This window comes from Brachyhypopomus gauderio, chromosome 20, assembly GCF_052324685.1.
Source record: "Brachyhypopomus gauderio isolate BG-103 chromosome 20, BGAUD_0.2, whole genome shotgun sequence".
Lineage (NCBI taxonomy): Eukaryota > Metazoa > Chordata > Actinopteri > Gymnotiformes > Hypopomidae > Brachyhypopomus > Brachyhypopomus gauderio.
Genome location: NC_135230.1, coordinates 1,927,290 through 1,948,876, shown reverse-complemented (window position 1 = coordinate 1,948,876; position 21,587 = coordinate 1,927,290). Strand labels below are relative to the sequence as shown.

The 21,587-nt window shown below is 42.1% G+C and overlaps 1 protein-coding gene across 1 annotated transcript; it reads right to left on the bottom strand.

Moving 5' to 3' along the window:
* Positions 1 to 72: 72 nt before the first annotated feature.
* On the bottom strand, positions 73 to 21,559 carry LOC143484589 (mesothelin-like protein). The gene is made up of 10 exons (XM_076983399.1): positions 21,540 to 21,559; positions 20,276 to 20,396; positions 19,763 to 19,953; positions 7,596 to 7,686; positions 7,371 to 7,494; positions 5,887 to 6,068; positions 5,232 to 5,387; positions 4,723 to 4,856; positions 680 to 813; positions 73 to 173 (listed from the first exon to the last, which is right to left on the bottom strand). The coding sequence occupies exons 1-10, from the start codon at positions 21,554 to 21,556 to the stop codon at positions 73 to 75; spliced, it is 1,251 nt and encodes a 416-aa protein (XP_076839514.1). The 5' UTR covers positions 21,557 to 21,559.
* Positions 21,560 to 21,587: the final 28 nt, after the last annotated feature.

Genomic DNA, 21,587 nt, shown 5'->3' with positions numbered 1-21,587 from the left:
ACACAATTTTCAATCCAAAACTGTTCCGTTTTATATTATCGATACTGAAATTACATTTTATTTTCATGTGTTTCATACCATCACCACTGCAGAGTTCAAACTCAAGAACGTGCTGATATCCATGTTGATGTTCTGTGTAGAAAGTTCTTGAATATCTGCAACTGGAGCTCCACCTAACCAAGGGAGATAAAACAACAATCCATCTGTGATTTCACAGGGAAAGCTGACACAACCACATTAATGTTAAAACCAGCTGTGAGTTCAAGCTGACAAATCCAGTTCTTGTTAAAACTACGACTACAGGAATTCTGAGAAGGCAAAAATTGGAGTGGAGCTGGTGGGAAAGAGATGGTAGGATGTCACATTATGTTTGGAGAAATCTCTCCCTCACTCTTTCTGTTTGCAACTTCTCTCTCTCTCTCTCTCTCTCTCACACACACACACACACACTATCTCTCTCAATCTATCTCAATATACACATTCTCCTATATGTAATTATTTTGTTTCACACCATAATCCTCATTGACTCATGAGCCTTCAAAAAATCGCATCAATATACCCCACAAACACAGTAATATACGATTGTGTACATATGTGTGTGTATATATATCTATATGTGAATCTATATATCTATATGTGAATTCATTCATATGTGTGTGTGTGTGTATGTGTGTTTTACCAAGGAAAGGTGCGATGAGCATGTAATATTCAGTGCTGTTGATTTGCATATCGCTGAACGAGATGTTGGCGATGTTGTACAGAACTATTTTCTGATCCATGGAGCATGATAACAAATTCACATGGTTTGCATTCCTGCAGAGTTAAAAACAACACAAACAGCCTTGTGGAATTGATGTAAACAACATGCAGCAACATCAAATCAAAATCAAATCTCTTTATTGTCACATCACTTTGTACAATTACACGGGTGAGTGAAAATCTTTGTGCGTGGTTCCCTGTTTGTGCAACTGATTGTGTGACATTTACAGCAGGAAGACATATAAACAGAAGAAAAGAAGTCCAAAAGTCTGGATAGAATAATATAATATATAAAATTTTAATTTAAAGGAGAATTACATATTTACAGATGGCTGGCGCCGTTTAATTGAAGTGTTTAGTCCGATTGGCAGATAAATTATATTGTTTTGTTGAAAAGAGTGAATGAATGAATGGAGTTGTTGTTACTGTGTTGTGCTTGATGCTCAATGAGTCAGTGTGTTATGGTGGGGGGTGGAAGTTGTAGATTTTGCTGTTTAGCATCCTGATGGCCTGAGGGTAGAAGCTATCTCGGAACCGGCTGGTCCTGGACTTGAAGCTCCTAAATCCTTTTCCACTTTGCAGTTGCGTGAACAGGCAGTGGCTTGGGTGCGTGGGGTCTTTAATGATTTTGTTAGTCTTCCTCAGACAACGGCTGGTGTACAGATCTTGGAGTTTTGGCAACTGAACCCCGGTGATCTTCTGTGCTGTCCGCGTCACTCTTTGCAGGGCTTTACGCTCAAGGACAGTACAGTTCCCATACCAGGCGGTGATGCAGCCAGTCAGAACACTCTCCACGGTGCAGGTGTAGAATGTCCTGAGGATGCAGGGGTTCAGGCCAAACTTCTTCAGTCGCCTGAGGAAAAAGAGGCGCTGTTGTGCCTTCTTCACTGTCCTTGTAATGTGTTCATTCCATGTTAGCTCCTCCGTGATGTGAACACAGAAGAACTTGAAGCTGCTGACCCTCTTTACCGTGGCTCCGTCGATGGTGATGGGGTGTGAACCTGCTTCTGCTTCCTGAAGTCCACTATCAGCTCCTTGGTCTTGCCGATGTTGAGGGAGAGGTTGTTTTTCTGACAGCATTTTGACAGGCAGTCATAGGTGTACAGGCAGTAGAGGAGAGGACTCAGAATGCAGCCTTGGGGAACTCCTGTACTGAGTGTCACTGAGGATGAGGTGATGTTGCCCATCTTCACCGCCTGGCGGCGTCCTGACAGGAAGTTGAGGATCCAGCTGCACAGATCGTTGTTCAGTCCCAGGTCCCGGAGCTTGGTGTCTAGCCTGGAGGGCACAATGGTGTTGAATGCTGAGCTGTAGTCAACAAACAGCATTCTCACATATGTGTCCCTTTTCTCCAGGTGGGAGAGAACAGTGTGCAGTGTCAGGGCAATTGCGTCATCTGTGGATCGGTTTATCCTGTATGCAAACTGCAGTGGATTGAGCGTTGCAGGTATTGAGGAGCAGATGAAGTCCCTCACTAGCCTCTCAAAGCATTTGCTTATAATGGGCGTCAGAGCCACTGGACGCCAGTCATTTAAGCAGGATGTGCTGGGGGTCTTGGGAATTGGGACAATAGTGGCCTGTTTGAAACACTCCGGCACAACTGACAGGGAGAGATTAAAAATGTCTGTGAACACTCCTGCGAGCTGATCAGCATCTATAGACTTTGAGGACCCGTCCAGGGATGCAGTCAGGTCCGGCTGCTTTCCTGCTGTTAATGCGCTTAAAAGATCTGCGCACATCAGCCACGGAGAGAGTGAGAGAGGTGGGTGCAGCGGTGGAGGGGGGAGGGGGCGTTTCCTAGAGGCGCAGCGTTGTTTACCTCAAAACGGGTGTAGAACGCGTTCAGCTCGTCCGGAACCCTAACCCTAGCTGGGATGTTTGTTGCTCCGCGAGGTTTTGTTTTAAAGTCTGTGATAGTGTTCAACCCCTGCCACAAACTCCTTACACTGTTGCTTTTAATCTGTGTCTTCACTTTGGCTCTGTAGTCGCGTTTCGCTGCTTTGACGGACTTGCGAAGAGCGTAGCTTGCTTGTTTGTATTCCGCCGCATTTCTGGATTTAAATGCAGATGTGCGCGCGTGAATAGTGGAGCGGACTTCACAGTTGAGCCAGGGTTTTTGGTTGGGGGTAAACTCAGATAGTTTGTCGGCACGTCCTCTATACATTTTCTGATGAATCCAGTAACTGAGTCTGTATATTCGTTGACGTTATTATTGGACGCTTCCCTAAACATCTCCCAGTCAGTTTCATCAAAACAGTCCTGGAGTATAGAGTCTGATTGGTCTGACCACAGACAAACCTCTCTGGTAGTGGGCGGTTCCCGTTTCAGTGTTGGCCTATAGGTGGGTAGGAGAAGGATGGAGGAGTGATCCGATTTGCCAAACGGAGGGTGGGGGAGGGTTTTGTGGGCGTTTTGGAGGAGTGTGTAGCAGTGATCCAGCGTGCGTGTTTTCTGTGTGCTGCATGTGATGTTCTGAAAGAACTTAGGAGTGACTTTACGAAAGTTAGCTTTGTTAAAGTCTCCAGCGACAATAAACGCAGCCTCGGGGAGCATGGTCTCCTGCTTATTAACGGCTTCATATAGTTTCCCCAATGCCAAGTCGGTGTCCACTTGTGGGGGGATGTAAACAGTGGTGAGAGTGACCCCTGAAAAATCTCTCGGCAGCCACACCGGTCTACATATGATCAGGTATTCCAGGACCAGGAAGCAGTAGGACTCAATAAAGTGCACATTTCTCTGATCACACCAATCATTATTGACGGCTCGGTCCGGAGTTTCAGGTGTTAGCCAGGTTTCAGTGAGGCAGATTACACAGCAGTCCCTTATCTCTCGCTGGAACAAAATCCGTGCGTGGAGTTCGCTGAGTTTATTTTCCAGGGACTGCACGTTAGCCAGTAAAATACTGGGAAGTGGTGGGCGGTTGGTGCGTCGCTTCAGGCTGACCAAGGCTCCAGCTCTGCTGCCTCGCTTCCGTCGCCGGCGTCGTTTATTCGGACGTGCGGTACCGATGAATGGAGTCTCGTCTCTGTTTGTAAACAAAGGAACGCTGCTCAGAAACTCGAAGTCCGGGGTGCGGTGAGTAATCGCTGATCTGATGTGCAGAAGTGATTGTCTGTTGTAAATGAAGGTGCAGGCAACATTTTGTGCAAAAAAAGCTACGAACAAACATAAAGTGACATAAAAGTTGCATAAACTACGGGGAGCTCGCGACACGGCAGCCATACTCGGCGCCATAGGGGGCTTGGGACCCCTATTTCATTTGGTGTATACAGTAAAAAAATAACCGAATATACATTATCATGCAGTCAGTCTTGAAGTTCAGAAGAGTGCAGTCCTGGGAACATCTAAGCTACTACATTAGAGTACCTGATAGAGATACAACGCTAGGAGGAAAAAGACCTCATGGCGAAGGATGAGTGGACAAATTTATCTAGAGATAGACATTTTCTGAATTTATCTCTTATCTGATCTAAATTCTTATGGAGAGGCAGTGTTCAGCTACTGTGCTGTTTCAAAAGGGAACAAGTTGATAGATATTAGAAGAGCCCTAACACTAGATGGTATTCCATCTAACATAAAATCACTCTTATTTGGTCAGATTTATTTTACAGAAGGGCTTAAGGCTCGGCTTAGTTACACCTGTCAGCAAGAAGAGAATAAACTTAATGTGCAGTGTAACTGGGAGCCAGTACACGTGTCTGGGAGACGTGACATGTAGAGAGTTCTCATAGCTGTATTGTTAGTGGGAGAAATATAATGACCAAGAGGTGTAGGGATTGCAGAAGAGAAAGACTGGTACTGAACACTTGCATTTAGAAAATCTAAGCAAGACATTACATTGCTTAGCTGAGCTGGGAAGTATAGTTATTTTGTTGATGTTTGTGTGTGATTGTGTGTATGTGTGTGTGTGTGTGCGTGTGCGTGTGTTTGTGTGTGTGTGTGTGTGTGTGTGTGTATACTCACTTTAGGTTGTCTGCAGTGATGTTGTTAAGTACACTGACGCTCAAAGAACAGATATTGGAGCCGATTGCATTCAATTCAGCAGAACCCAGAGTTTGACCAGCCACACTTAGATATACCATAATTATTGCATCAACCTACACACACACACACACACACACACACACACACACAGGATAAATTGGTCACATATTCTACATCATCTACAGGAAATACCTCAAATATTGCCCTAACACTAACCCGAAAATACCTGAAGCCAAGTACAGTATTAACACCAATCCTACCCCATAAGATCCATGCACTAACACTGTAGAGTAAAATACAAAACCCTAACCCAGCCCACTACAATAATAACCTAAACACCAAACAGTACAGTACTAAACCTAACCCTGACCACTTCAAAACTAACCTAAACACCACCCAGTACAATACTAACCTTAACCTCACCCAGTACAATACTAAACCTAATGACATGCTCATTACTTTCATTACTAGACTGAAGCACGTGTTACCTGCTCTGAAGTCCAGGCTCCATTAGTTGGGTTCATTAAAGAGGACAGTGTGTCGATCGAGGTGATGTTCCAAGTGTAGATCTCACTGACATCGGCCACACGAGACGTGGAGCCCAGTAGCTGAAGCACACTGTCCCCAAGGCCTGAGGGATATGCCTGCAATACACACACACACACACACACACACACACACACACACACACACACACACACACACACACACACAATCAAAAACAAATACGTCTTAGAGTTTAATACATGCTGCCACCCCAAGCCCTGATAGTTACCTGCAATACATTTACGGCATTTGGCAGACGCCCTTATCCAGAGCGACTTAAATTTTTTTTATCTCATTTTTTTTATCCAAGTGAGCAATTGAGGGTTAGGTGCCTTGCTCAGGGGCACCTCAGTCATGGCCTCAGGTCTGGGGATCGAACCCACGACCCTCCGGTCACAAGACCAGTTCCCTGACCACCAGGCCATGACTGCAAAACAACACACACACACACACACACACACACACACACACACACACACACACACACACACACACACACACACACACACACACACACACACACACACACACACACACACACACACACACACACACACACACACACACACTCATCAGCGATATGCCAGCAAAGCTGACCTGGTTTAGTTTGTTCAGAATGACCCTCTCCATGCCAAGATCCACCACTTTCTGAGTGATAGCTGCCAAGTTACTTGTTAGCGTGGTTACATTCAGACACAGATCAAACTGGGTGGAATCGTAGAAGTGAGGGAATGATGGATCTGTAATGATTGCTTCTGTGATTTCATCTGTAGTACATCCTGTCAGACACAGAGAGAAAATATTAATTGGGTTAGTAAAGCGGGCTCAGTGTTCACTGACCCTAGTGTGTGTGTGTGTGCTAACTGGTGTAAGTGTACAGGTTAAATGTACACTGACCCTAGTGTGTGTGTGTGCTAACTGGTGTATGTGTACAGGTTAAATGTACACTGACCCTAGTGTGTGTGTGCTAACTGGGGTATGTGTACGGGTTAAATGTACACTGACCCTAGTGTGTGTGTGTTAACTGGTGTATGTGTACGGGTTAAATGTACAATGACCCTATTGTGTGTGCTAACTGGTGTATGTGTACGGGTTAAATGTACACTGACCCTAGTGTGTGTGTGCTAACTGGTGTGTGTGTACAGGTTAAATGTACAATGACCCTATTGTGTGTACTAACTGGTGTATGTGTACGGGTTAAATGTACACTGACCCTAGTGTGTGTGTGCTAACTGGTGTGTGTACGGGTTAAATGTACACTGACCCTAGTGTGTGTGTGCTAACTGGTGTGTGTACGGGTTAAATGTACAATGACCCTAGTGTGTGTGTGCTAACTGGTGTGTGTGTACGGGTTAAATGTACACACCCTAGTGTGTGTGCTAACTGGTGTGTGTACAGGTTAAATGTAGGGTTGCCACCTAGGTCTGACAAAAAACAAGGACACTCTGTCATACGCGAACGAAAATTGTTGACGGGGGGGTGGGTGGCTAACGTAAAAGGTTACCGGGGGCGGGTGTAAAATGGACACAGCGAGAAAAAAATACGGATTTTAAGTGTGCAGAAACAGTCTAAATAGTTGTTTGAACGAACTTAGTGAAAACCGGGACATTAAATGATTTTTTTTTTTTGCCGGGACCGAATATTAAAAAGAAGGAAAACCGGGACAAACCGGGACAGTCACGTGAAAACTGGGACAGGTGGCAACCCTAATGTACACTGACCCTAGTGTGTGTGCTAACTGGTGTGTGTGTAACGGGTTAAATGTACACTGACCCTAGTGTGTGTGCTAACTGGTGTGTGTGTATGAATTAAATGTACACTGACACTAGTGTGTGTGTGCTAACTGGTGTGTGTGTGTGTACATGTTAAATGTACTCATTTCCCCAAAGGGATGAATAAATTAGTACATCTAAAAAACAAAAGTAAAAACATCTTATCCTATAATCTGTAGTTTTAGTCAGTGTGTGCATGTTTTTAAAAATCTTATCCTATAATCTGTAGATTCAGACAGTGTGTGCATGTTTTTAAAAATCTTATCCTATCTGTAGTTTCAGTCAGTGTGTGCATGTTTTTACTGATACCTGCAGCACGTCTGGATCTTAAATTTGAGTTGCATGCAGTAAATAAATTTTGTAGCTTTGTTACTGGGGTCTTCTTTGTTCTCAGGGCTGGTATGAATGACTGCAGAAATGTCTTTTTTACAGTCTTCAAGAATAAACACATACAAAATATTTAATTACACAAATGAACAATTAAAAATTATACAACACACTCTACAACATTTAATAAATGAAGAGGTTACATACAGAGGTGAACCGAGCCCAGAAGTCCTGATTCAAGTAGAGGGGCAAGGGGTCTAACTGCTCTAGAGTCTGTAGATTCCATGTTGATGATTTTCTGAAAACAAAAATAATAAACAATAAAAAAATATTAGTATTAGGTTTATAATTTACTTTCTTAATATGAAACAACTCAGTTATTTTCCTTTTTCATTTTACTAAATATAGAAGCTCAAACTACAATCTTGGAAGCTGATGCATAGTCTCAAATGATCTAATTTTTCAGTAAATGTTCTTATGTTTTATAACAATTTTGAACCTGTTTTTCTCATCTACACACTCTCATCTGCATATACAGTCCCCTCCTAAAGTTTTGGAACAGCAAGGCAGAATCCCTTGTTTTTATTGTGCACCAAAGTAATTGATCACTCTTAATTGCCCGTAGGTGTGAGTGCGTGTGTGTTGGCCATGCGGTGGACTGGCGACCTGCCCATGGTGTACCCTGCCTTCGCCCGGAGATGTTGGGATTGGCTCCAGCCCCCCCGTGACCCTGACTAGCGGGATTAAGCGGTTCAGATAATGGATGCATGGATAGATGGTATTTGTCCATTCTGGCTAAGCAGAAGGACTACATACTGACTTAGTGTGATTCAGTGTAACCAGGTTTAGCTCATGTGTTCCATACTATGGCCAAGGTCAGGCAAAGTGCAGAAGGTCAGAGCACTTTGTCAACTGAGTGTCACTAGTCCACTATCCTGGGATTCAGCTGTCTTTGCATTCTATTGATACACCAGTTTCTTCCACTAACTCTAGGGGAGTCCATATTAGGAAATGCATACATGTTAGACAAAAGTAGCCTGCTGGATACCTGTGTTTTGGTACATGCCGTGCTAATAATAACTTGCCTGTTAGAACTGCTGAACTGTGTATAAAAGCAAGAGGACTGCCCTCTTCCTTCAGAGTGTCATGCTTGAATGAGACTCTCATGTCTGCGTGATTTTTATCTTATTAAATCAATAATTTTAACCACGTCTGAGTCCTCATCCATTTATTAGAAAATTTCCACAACATGTGATAAACCAATCAGGACATACCACCCTTTCTTGAAACCCACCCATTTTTCAAGTGAGCAAAACAATTTGAACATGTGACTGAAAGGGGTTTTTCGTTAACCAGGTGTTGCAATTAAGGTTGTTTGTTAAAGCACTAAAAAGGTCTGCACGACTAATCTTTTGTAACATATTGTAAAAAATATTTGTAAAAGAAGATAAACCACAATGAAGACCAGAGAGTTGTCTATGACAGAAAATAAGCCATTCTGAAACACAGAAAAAGGGCAAATCAATCCGAGCTATTGGAGAAACATTGGGCATAGCAACCACAACCATTTGGAAGGCCAGATTGGAGTTTGCCAGAAAGTACAGAGATGAGCCACAGACATCCTGGAACACAGTCCTATGGACTGATGAAACCAACATTAACCTCTACCAAAGTGATGGAAAGGTCAAAGTGTGGAGGAAGAAGGGAACGGCCCAAGATCCAAGGCACACAAGCTCATCTGTAAAGCATGGTGGTGGTAATGTCATGGCTTGGGCATGCATGGCCGCCTCTGGAACAGGCTCAATCATATTTATTGATGATGTAACTGATGATGGTAGCAGCAAACTGAATTCAGAGGTGTACAGACAAATTTTGTCTGCCAATGTAAGGAAGAATTCTACCAAAATAATTGGCAGGAGTTTCATTTTGCAGCACGATAACAACCCAAAACATATCGCAAAGAAGACATAGGAGTTCTTCAAGGAAAAAGTGGAAAATTTTAGACTGGCCCTGTCAGACACTTCATCTTCATCGATTGAACATGCATTTTACCTGCTCAAGAGGAGACAGAAGGGAGAACCCCCCCCCCCCCCCCCCCCCAAATAAACAAGAATTATTAAAAGAAGCTGCCATAAAAGCCTTGAGTAGCATCACAAATGAAGAGTGCAACAGTTTGATGATGTCCATGGGTCACAGGCTTGAGGCTGTTCTTAAAAGCAAGGGTTTATCCATCAAATACTGAGTGTAAATTACTTCAACTTTGTTCTTTTACTTTTGCTCATCAGGTATCAGGTATCATTTATTAAATTTGAAAAGGCAGGACACGCCAGCATAAAAAAAAAAACATTTTTAAACAGTGAGACCTGAAATGTGTCAAACATTCAACAAGAATATAAAAATTAAATCAATTTAATTTAAAACATAAAATAATAATTAAATCACTTAAAAAGCAATTCAAGAGCATGAGGAGTAAAAGAGAGTTCATGTCTTTTAGTTCTGCTCAAGGGTACCACATATTCTCCCTGCCGACAAAGTGAGTAACTGGATAATGGAGTTGTAAGTATGAAGCCATGTAAAGGAGAAGATTTATCCTTGAGTATTTCAGTGAGGATGCGCAGGGTAGCCTCATCACGCCTTTCACTGAGTGGTAGGAGAGATGATGAAGGGATGCCAATAATCAGCATCATTTTTGGGCTAGCATACTCAAGGATTGGACGTATAAAGGTCAAATATATTTGTTGGAAGACCTCACATGGAAGACCAGCTCTTTTAGCCACTGAGAGATGGAGAGAGTCATGTTTAACTGGAGCTCTTAAAATTCTTACAAGTACAGAGGTTTTAAAATGAGATAAACCTAAGAAAAACTAAACAAACCAATGTAAAGTAGGTAAAAGGATAAAAACTACTCAACTTTCAAGAAAAAAACAAAAAGGGACAACTAATTTTGCAGAAAACTACCAACAACGGAAGAAATCAAGCAAAAGCTAAGCTAAATACAAATCAGCTAACAGCTAACAGCAAAAAACGAATGATAAAGCCAAAGGAAAGGAAAAACAATCTAATCTATAAGAGAGAATCTTCACCCAAGCCTTCCTTCAGGAAATACTGAGGTAAGAGCCTCATCTATAGCACATTTCAAGCATATTTGTTTGTTCAAGCATTAAAAATTAGCACCTGTGCTATTGTTACTGGTAACCTAGAGTAGTAGCCAGCAGAGTTAGCCATGGCTGATGCAACCGTGGGAAAACTCCGCCCCCTCACTATAAGATACCCAGCAGAACTAAAGACCACACAGGCCAAGAAAACATACAAGCATAAAATGCTAAAAGAAAACCCAGAGAGCCTCGCAGCTGACTCTAGTACAGTGGGAGAGAAAACCACCATTACCAATCTCCTACTGTATACGGACTACACTGATGCCTGGCATAGAGCTATCTGTGCCCACTACAAACCACATAAAAAGAGGGGCATATGTAGTGGTAGACAGATACTGGTTGGAAATGAAGATGGTGACAATACTTTCCTAACTGTGAATATTTATCACAATGGAACCATCATGTTTCAAGGCAGTGAGGCCAGTCTTTGCTCTGTTCAGGAGGACTTTAATTTTATTAAAGCACTAGCAGAGACTGAGAGGGGAACTGTAGAGGGGAAGACTAACACCCGAGTAACCCAGAGATCGGGGGAGGGGCAGGAAAACAGCTCTCAGCCTGACACAGCCCAGGACAGAGCAGCCCAGTACAGAGCAGCACAGGACAGAGCAGCACAGGACAAACCAGCACAGGACAGACCAGCACAGGACAGACCAGCCCAAGACAGACCAGCCCAGGACAGACCAGCCCAGGACAGACCAGCCCAGGACAGTCCAGCACTGGGTAAACATCTACAAAACACAATATCCCAGCTGAGGGAAAGCGTCTCTCTGCAAGAGGTTGAGATCATAGAACTCAAACATCTACTGTCCAACCCACCATCCAGTGACCTCTCCCAGCTTCTCAAAAGCCAGCTGGACCAGTTTAAGAACTCTCTCCTAGAACTGAGAGGTGAAGTTCAGAAGCTCCAGGAGGACAGAGAGACCCTCAGGAGGGAGCTCACTGCAGTCAGAGAGGAACTACACGTGCAGGACAACACCATAATAAGCCTGAAAGAGGAGCTACACCTCATGAACAACACTATGATCAGTCTGGAGGAGGAACTACAGAAACTGAAAGCCAACCAGCAGACATCCAGTTCTGCAGAGAAACATTTAATTGACCCTATGCCACAGACTGCCCACAATAACACCCACCCAGTCCATCCAGAACATCTCCTTACTCAATCTGAATCTTTTCACACCCAACGAGAACCACGTCCCAACTCTACTAAAACACCTCCCGCCAGACCTGAGCCAAACTCAGCCCAACCTGATCCTAAACCCTGCCCAGCACAACCTGAGCTACAACCGGCACAATCTGAGCCAGACAAAACTCCTAACACACACTCAAATATTCCTACAGACGCAGACATAGTGATTTTAATTGATTCCAATGGAAAATTCTTAAATGAGGAACAGCTCTTCCCAAGTTCCAGGGTTGCCAAGATTTGGTGTCCTCGAACCAGTGATGCCCTTCAACTCCTCACACATGCCATTTCTAGTAATCCAAGCCATATCATCATCCACACTGGCACAAATGACTTGAGAACAAAGCAAGAGAAGGTAGCAGAATGTGTAAGAAGAGTAGCACAGAGAGCCACAGAAAGCTTCCCCTCCTCCAAAGTCATCATCTCTACCATCCTACCTAGAAAAGACTTCCATCCAGCTACAATCCACAAGATAAACGCAGAAATCTCTCGTGGCTGCGCACTGATGGCTAATGTACACCTGGCCCACCACACCAACCTTAGCACCCACGACCTTCATGACCACGTCCACCTGCACAAAGACACCATGAGCATCTTTGCCAAAAATCTGAAAGACGTGGCTCTTGGACGCAGCCCAGACAGCCCACCAAGGGGCAGCAGAACACCCGGCCTACATGCAACCAGATCACTACAGGCTCCTTCACCCAGGAAGATCAACACACACTCAACCACCCGCACCTACCACCCCACACCCCCACCTCATCTTCAACACACCCACTACCACCGCACACCCCCACCTCATCTACAACACACCCACTACCACCGCACACCCCCACCTCATCTACAATACACCCACTACCACCCCACACCCCCACCTCACCTTCAACACGACTTCTCATCACATCGTACAAGACCAGCACGCCAGACCACAACCCCGCAGAGACACACCAAACCAAGACCAGCAGCCCACAGAGAAGTTCACTCACCATCAACATCTAGCCAGACACACCCACCACCAACACTCAACCACAGCAAGCAACCACACCAACAGACATACGCCTCTGCAGTAAAAACTACAACCCCCACAAATAATACAGAGATGGACGAAATCAAGCAGCTCCTCAACCTCATATGCAACAGACTGTTGAGCTAAGTCCCATGATCACAACTCATAAATTGAGAAATAAATTAATAGATAAACAGATAAATATTTAACATTGTATATATATTTGTTGGTCGTTGGACATCTTAACATGTATGTTTATATGCATGAATGTTTACACATATAATAGCAATACTTCATATTTACAGGTTTATCTCATTCTAATTCTTTTGTACTAGTATTATATATCACATTTAAAGAATGAAACCATTATCTATCTCCATGTGGAATATTCAGGGTATTAAATCATCCCTGTTTGGACACAAAACCACAAACACTGATTTCACAAACAACACAAAAGACAATGACATTATAATTCTCCAGGAAACCTGGAGTAAATCAGACTCAGTCACTCACTGTCCCGCAAACTACAAGGAAATAATAATCCCTTCTGTTAAACAGCCCAACATCAAAAGAGGCAGAGACTCAGGTGGAATCATTATTTGGTATAGATCAGAACTGTCTAAATTCATAACTCCCCTAAAATTTGAAAAAACACATATTTGGCTTAAAATTAATAAAGAAATTCTAAACACTCCAAACAATATATTCCTTTGTTCAATCTACATTCCTCCATGTGAATCCCCTTACTACAATGAAGATATTTTGCCCAGTCTCCATGATCAAATCAGCATCTTCCAGGCCCAGGGAAGTGTGCTGATCTGTGGAGATCTGAACGCACGTACCGGATCTCTACCTGATCTCAACACAGAACAAGGTAACAATCACATATTTGGATATCATTACCCAAGAAACTTGAATAATTTGCCCCGATATAATTCTGACACACAGACAAACAAGACTGGGAAGGACCTCCTGCAGCTCTGTCGAAATCTGGGTCTGTACATCGTCAACGGTAGGACACGAGGGGACTCTTTGGGGAGATACACCTTTTGCTCACCTCTTGGCAACAGTACAGTAGATTATGTCATAACAGATTTAGACCCTTTCTCTCTCAGTGCATTCATTGTTAAACCACTAACTCCTCTGTCTGATCACAGCCAAATCACTGTGTTCATTAAAAGGACAGAGAATAACAACACTGCACTCACACAGCCCAGTAAGCTGTTTAATATCAGGAGACCATACAGATGGGCCCAAAACAACGCAGAAGAGTTCCAGAAAGCAATCAGCACTCAAGAAATTCAAACACTTTTAGACACCTTTCTGGACACCACACACACTCACTGTAACGAAGGCATCAATCTTGCAGTTAAGAATATAAATCACATTTTTATTAAAACTGCCAAAATATGCAACCTAAGAAAATTAAGGAACAAACCAAATCCAACAGATAATAAGTGGTTTGATACAGAATGTCAAAACATCAGAAAAGAATTAAGAAAACTATCAAACCAAAAACACAAACTCCCAAACAATGCAGATTTACGCCTTCAGTACTGTGAAACACTGAAACTCTACAAACGTACACTCAGAATCAAAAAAGCTCAATATACACAACAACAACTGACACTAATTGAGGAGTCCATCAATACAAATAATTTTTGGAACCACTGGAACACTCTTAATAAACCTAAATCTGAAGAATTGGTTATCCAAAATAGTGACATATGGATAACACATTTTAAGTCACTCTATAATAAATTACCCAATACAATACCTGAACAAAAACATATAACTGAAAAACTTAACACATTAGAACGGACAATAAAACAGTTCCAGAATCCCCTGGACTCCCCCATTACTGAGCAGGAACTTAGAAATAAAATATCTACCTTAAAACCAAAAAAAGCAAGTGGGCCTGACGCCATTTTAAATGAAATGATAAAACATACAAGCAAAAAATTCCAATTAGCCATCCTCAAACTATTCAACATGATTCTGAGTGTAGGTCACTTCCCTGATATCTGGAATCAAGGACTTGTAACACCGATTTTCAAAAGTGGAGATAAATTCGACCCTAATAACTACCGAGGCATCTGTGTGAACAGTAATCTGGGGAAGCTACTCTGTAGTATCATTAATTCAAGACTTATAAACTTCCTTATGAAGCACAGTGTTTTGAGTAAAAGCCAGATTGGATTCATACCAAATCACCGCACATCAGATCATATTTACACCCTACACACCCTAATTGACCTACATGTTAACCAGAAAAAAGCCAAAATATTTGCATGTTTCATAGATTTTAAAAAAGCATTTGACACAATTTGGCACAATGGTCTATTTTACAAATTATTAGAAAGTGGTGTAGGGGGTAAAATATATGACATTATTAAATCCATGTACACAAATAATAGGTGCGGTATAAAGATTGGCAACAAAAGAAGCACATTCTTCTCCCAGGAGCGTGGAGTGAGACAAGGCTGCTGCTTAAGCCCAACATTATTCAACATATATATCAATGAATTGGCCACCATCTTAGAACGCTCTGCAGCACCTGGCCTCACTCTACATGACTCAGAAATCAAGTTTCTGCTCTATGCAGATGATCTGGTTCTGTTGTCCCCCACAGAGAAGGGGCTACAGCAGAACTTGGACCTGCTGGAGCAGTACTGCCAGACCTGGGCCCTGGCAGTGAACTTGAAAAAGACCAAAACAATAATCTTCCAAAAAAGAGCCAGATCTCAGGGAAGCACATCACATTTCACACTAGGGTCACAAACCTTAGAGTCCTGTACAGTCTACAATTACTTAGGTTTGAAGATTAGTTCAACTGGAAACTTCAATCCAGCAGTTAATGAACTGAGAGAGAAAGCACGCAGGGCATTCTATGCAATCAAACGGCAAATTCAAATTCAAATACCAATTCAAATTTGGCTAAAAATATTCCAGTCCGTCATAGAACCAATTCTATTGTATAGTAGTGAGGTGTGGGGGCCACTCGTAAACCACAATTTTGAACAATGGAACAGACACCCAATTGAAATAATGCACTCAGAATTTTGTAAAAGTATTCTGCACGTTCACAGGAAGACAACAAATAATGCCTGTAGAGCTGAATTAGGCCAATTCCCACTATTACTCAAAATTCAAAAAAGGAGTATCAAATATTGGCTACATGTTAAAAACAGTGACTCCCACTCCTACCACTACAAAGCCCTGCAATGCCAAGAGCTGAACAGAGAGAAGAGTCCCCTCACACAGCTGGTCCTGACACTAACCAACACTAACACTGTTCCACATCAGGACCAGACTGGAATACAATCAATCAGGCCAAACCAAATTATAACACTTCAAAAACAAAACTACATCACCCATTGGAACGCACAAACACAAGCACAAAACAAAATGCAGTGCTATCTGGCCCTAAAACGACAGTACACTGTAGCAGACTACCTGCTTACAGTGACTGATACTAAACACAGAACCACGTTGACAAAGTACAGACTTAGTGAACATAGCCTGGCCATCGAGACCGGCCGATACAAGAAATCATGGCTGCCCAGAGAGCAGAGACTCTGCCAACAGTGTAAAAGTGTAACTATAGAGACAGAGCTGCACTTCCTCACTGAATGTGAAACTTTTCAACAAATACGTCTTATGTACTTCACAAAATTTGAGCTGATTCACCCCAACTTTAAGTCCCTATGTAATAATGACAAACTCCCCATCCTCCTGGGAGAAAAGAAAGAAAGCAGCACTTTAGCGGGGAGATATGTATATACCTTACATAACATGAGGGACAGTGAGTAGCACACACACACACACACACACGTACAAACACACACATACACACACAAACGCACACACACATACCCTGTTTGTAAACACACTGATTTATGTTGATCTATTTATTTATTTTTTTCTCCTACATTTGTTATTTATTTGCTTTCCTTTCTTTTCACTTCTTCAACTTTAAATTCATGTTCAAGTTCATCATAATTAGAATTGTTCATATTTTTCAATGAGTTATTCATGTTGAATGATAACACTGCTTTGGCAATACTATAACTGAATATGGTCATGCCAATAAAGCTTATTGAATTGAGAAAAAAAAAAAAATTGAATTGATAGTGGATCCTTGGTCTTGTCTTTATAATCATATGTTTGATGTGAGCGTCCCAGGATAAATCAGATGTAATCTGGACTCCCAACAGTTTGAAAGTGGTGACTCTACTGATATTTTGGCCAGAAATAATTGGAGATGGTGGAGAGGGAATATTATCCTGATGTCTAGCACTAATAACCATATCCATCGTCTTGACTCCATTCATTGTCAGTGAGAACTCCTGTCCCCAATTAGCCACAGAATCCAGGGCTTTCTGAGTCAAGCCTGGTAGAGACCCCATCAGAAACTCTGTGATTGTAAGATCATCAGCATATTTCACTGGAATAAGAGAAGTAGGCAGATGAGCATCCAGGCTATTAATACAAATAACAAAAAGTAATGGAGATAACAGTCCTCCTTGTGGAACACCAGCTGGTACTGCACAGGGCTCAGATACACAGGAACCCCACTGCACCCTCTGCACTCAGAAAGCTCTTAACAATAAGCCAGAGGGGTTGTCTGATGGCCATACTAGCCAATGTATGAAGCAACTGACAGTGATTTATTGTATCAAATGCTCGTGAGAAATCAACAAACACTGCATGAACATCCAATTTGGGTTGATTATTAAGTGCTTCATGCCAGCTTTGAAGAATCTGAATCAAGGCAGTCACAGTTGATCATCTTGCCATAAACCCATGTTGGGAAGTAGCAATTTTGGAAGCTGTATCCTCCAGAAGGACATCTCTTAGGATCCCTTCAAACACTTAGCCAACACAGCTGACTAAGGATATTTGACGATAGTCAACTGGAAAATTAGGCCTATCCAGTAGTGAACCGTGACTATTAAACCTGGGCCCGCTCCCATCCCCCCCCCTCCCCCCCGAAAAAAAAATAGTTTCCTCTCCTAATTAACTGCAATAAAGAAAAAAAACGAGACGACAGTACAGGTTTAGAAATGCAATAAACAATAACATCTGTACTAGATAGCTGTACTAGCCTAAGGTTCACAGCTCCGTGTTCCTCGGGAGCGGAATATGTAAACAACACACACGAGGGCATCAAAGGAATGAATCAAATCAAATCAAATACATTTGTATAGCGCTTTTCACAACATATGTTGTCACAAAGCGCTTTACAGGATTTACAAGGTTAACAATACTATATGAATGAATCAAAACTAGCTAGCGGTGGTATGCTAACGACAGCTAGCGTCGCCACAGTGGGCGGAAATTATTATACAGTTAAGCCCACCCACTAAGAGGGAAGATATGATTGGTCAATTTTGCTGTCATTTGAAACTGGTATTGCGCTGAATTATAACTGCCAGGCCCTCTGTAAACGAACAGCGGGCATCACAGTCCTGATAGGGGGAGACACAGGCTCACAGGCTTCCACTTAACCCCTCACCTTCCAACACAGATTGAATAGACACGGGTGAATAATTTATTTGCTTATATTTCTGTAATTGTTTAGATGTTGATTGTCAAACTATAAGGAGATCAAATAAAATTGGATAAATTATATATATTTATGTTTTAAGAATATTTTTAGGCCCTCTGAGAGGGCGTAGAGGGCCCTGACGGTTCCCCACTGGGCCTATCGTTCTTAAGAACAGCTTTGACCAAAGCTTCTTTCCATGGCTTTAGAAATATACTGTGTTGTATACATGCTGTAACGATTCTGAACAGCGGGAGTGACGCAATTGCAGGATTTTGAATATTTATTGTGTGTAAGGTAACAGAACACTAAACCACACCACAACAGACAGAAAGGGACTATGCTAAACACAGAGGGGAAGACACTACTAAACGGGTAAGCAATACAACTTAAAAACCAGACTATACACAAGAACATAACTCAACAGGCCAGGCAAACATGACGAGAGGGGATACACAAATAAGGCACGAATACTAGGGGTTGACTAGTAACAAGTAACACCAAACCATGAACTAACAGACAACGAGCGAACTAATAAACACCCACTAACGACAAGAAACACAATACAATGGAAGATCAAACTAACAAGAAACAACTAGCTGAATAGGCAAAGAGACCAGAGAATCACAACAGGGAAGACAAAGACAGAACTAACCATACCGGCACATGAGGAAACGAAGGGAAGACAAAGGTTACTGAGCTTGGAGGGGAGCATGGCAGATACAACAAACAAAGACCGACACGGGAGTGAAACACCACGGGGATTAAATACACTGAGACAGGGGAGGTTAACGAGACTCAGGTGCGGGCACTAAAGACAGGGGTGTGACAGACAGAAGGAGAAATCCTGGGAACGGGGAAGTTGGGCAGGGCCAGGGAGGAGGGAGGGGCTGGATGTGACACATACATTAAAAATCTCACACAACACAGGTGCCAGTTCTTCATTAAAAATCTTTAAAACCCAAGAGGGTATACAGTCAGGTCCAGCCGACTTCCCCCCATTGACTCTACGGAGTCTAGCTTTGACCTGTTCAATACTTAGGAAGGGTATAGGAACATTCAAAAGTTGATTGGTAACATCCTCCTCGGTGGGAGTAGTCCAAGCCACTTGGTCCCATTCTGACACAAAGTGCTTAGCCAACGTATCACAAATGGTGATAAATCCAGATTTACTTGACATATTTTGAAGGGAAATGCAAATAAATAAAAGCTGAGATTCTGATCTCTTGTCTCATATCCATCTTTTAGTCTTAAATGCAAAGAACAACAAAAACAAGTAAATTTGCCTTGCCGTTCCAAGTATTTTGGAGGGGACTGTATATACCGTGAGATACAGCACATATTCTCAAATCCTCATAAAAGTGGTTCCATTATTCAGACCATCTAGAGATTAAAAATTCCATAACATTTAAAACAAAGTTTTGATGTTTGTAACTGAACATCATAAGGACAATCTCCATAAAGTTGAATGTGTCTCACCCGTAGGGCGTGTTGCCACTGAAGAGCAGTGTCTGTATACCCGTGACCTGAGAGGCAGTCAGGTCTCCACAGTTCTTCAGCTTCTCTATGATGAGTGGGTCAGAGTTCTGGATGTAGGAGGAGTCTAGTGTGCAGATCATATTACCCAGAATTCCCACCTGACTGTTGCTCAGACTAAAGCCAGAAATACCCTAGAACAAAAAAAAACACAATGTGGTGTGTATATAAACAAGTTATATATAGGCTTATTTTATATTTTAGTAGGCATTTTGATGTCAGGAATAGAGAGGACCACTTGCTGTGTGTATGTGGGGGAAGGTGTTACTGGATGTGGTTAAGACTCTCGTGCTTTACTTTGAGTCAATTTATGTTTGTCTATGAGTGAGTGTGTGTGTGTGTGTGTGTGTGTGTGTGTCTGTGTGTGTGTGTGTGTGTGTGTGTGTGTGTGTGTGTGTGTGTGTGTGTGTGTGTGTGTGTGTGTGTGTGTGTGTGTGTGTGTGTGTGTGTGTTTACCAGACAGGTCTGTGCATTGTTGAACAGAGCATGTTGTCTTTTGAGAATGCTGGATGGAATAGAGAAATCTGCTCCACCAAGAAATATGAAATATGAGTTGCAGTCCTGCACTGTGCCATAACTAAAACACACACACGCCCACACACACACACACACACACACACACACACACACACACACACAAACATTACAACTTTTCAGATAATACAAACAAGAGGAAATTGTTTGTGTTTGTGTACCTGTGTGTTTGTATATATATTAGGGGTGGGCATAGATAAATTTTTAAAATCTAGATTAATCTCACTGAAATCTTTAAATTAATCTAGATTAATCTAGATTAAAATGGCTCATACAGAATATGCGTGCTACCCAAGTCTTTGAGATAGGGTTTCCTAATACAGAGGGCGCATTAGACCAGGGGCTCATCTCCTGTTTCCAAAATGCATCAATGACTGCTTGAGAAAGCTGTTCTACTTTGATACTTGAAGAAAAAAAACATGCCCAATAAAATGTAGGCTACTCGTGTTCAACGATTTATTCAGTTAAACATAAATTTGTAAGCCTACATACTGTACATTAAAAGGGGTTGATAACATGTTTATTCAGCTAAACATGATATTTGAAATGTAAGTCAACATTTAGTACATTTAACCTCATGGACGTAATTTGGGGGGGACTTTTTCAAAAGCTGGTTTTGGTCCTCTGCAGTTTTAACGGTTAAAAAGAAATATTTAAATAGCGACAAATCTAGCGCTAGGACCATGCAGAAAACGACCGCTCCGAGCTCCGCTCCGGTAACAGTTTACGTTCCTAAAAATGAATTTTCCATGAAGCAAACCTGGCGACTTCGTGGCTGCATCCATGTAAACATACGTACGATTTGTAATTCACAGATTTGAAAACTCGTTCTCGCCCCTACTGTGCAATTTGGTTAGGACTACAGCCGAGCTAAACTATCAAGGTGAAAGTCATCATAGTTTGCTTACCCATTTTGACCTAGTTCCCAACCCAACTTTAAGAATAGATTAACTGCGATAATTTTTATATCGCCCGATAAGAGTATCAAATAAGAGTATCAAATTAACGAACGCCGTTAACGCCGTTACCGGCCCACCACTAATATATATATATATATATATATATATATATATATATATATATATATATATATATGTATATATACATACATACATACACACGTTTGTTTGTGTGTGTGTGTGTGTGTGCGTGCATGTGTGTGTGTGTGTGTGTGTGTGGTACATACTCGTAGTAAAGAAGCATATCAGGATGGACATCACTGAAGGTGAAAGAT

What these genes read in the sequence shown, in the direction of transcription:
- LOC143484589 (XM_076983399.1), bottom strand. An exon ending in ACAATGCACAGACCTGTCTG is followed by an intron (nt 19,954 to 20,275) that starts GTAAACACACAC and finishes TTTTTGTTCTAG; the next exon opens with GGTATTTCTGGCTTTAGTCT. An exon ending in AGTGGCAACACGCCCTACGG is followed by an intron (nt 7,687 to 19,762) that starts GTGAGACACATT and finishes TTTTGTTTTCAG; the next exon opens with AAAATCATCAACATGGAATC.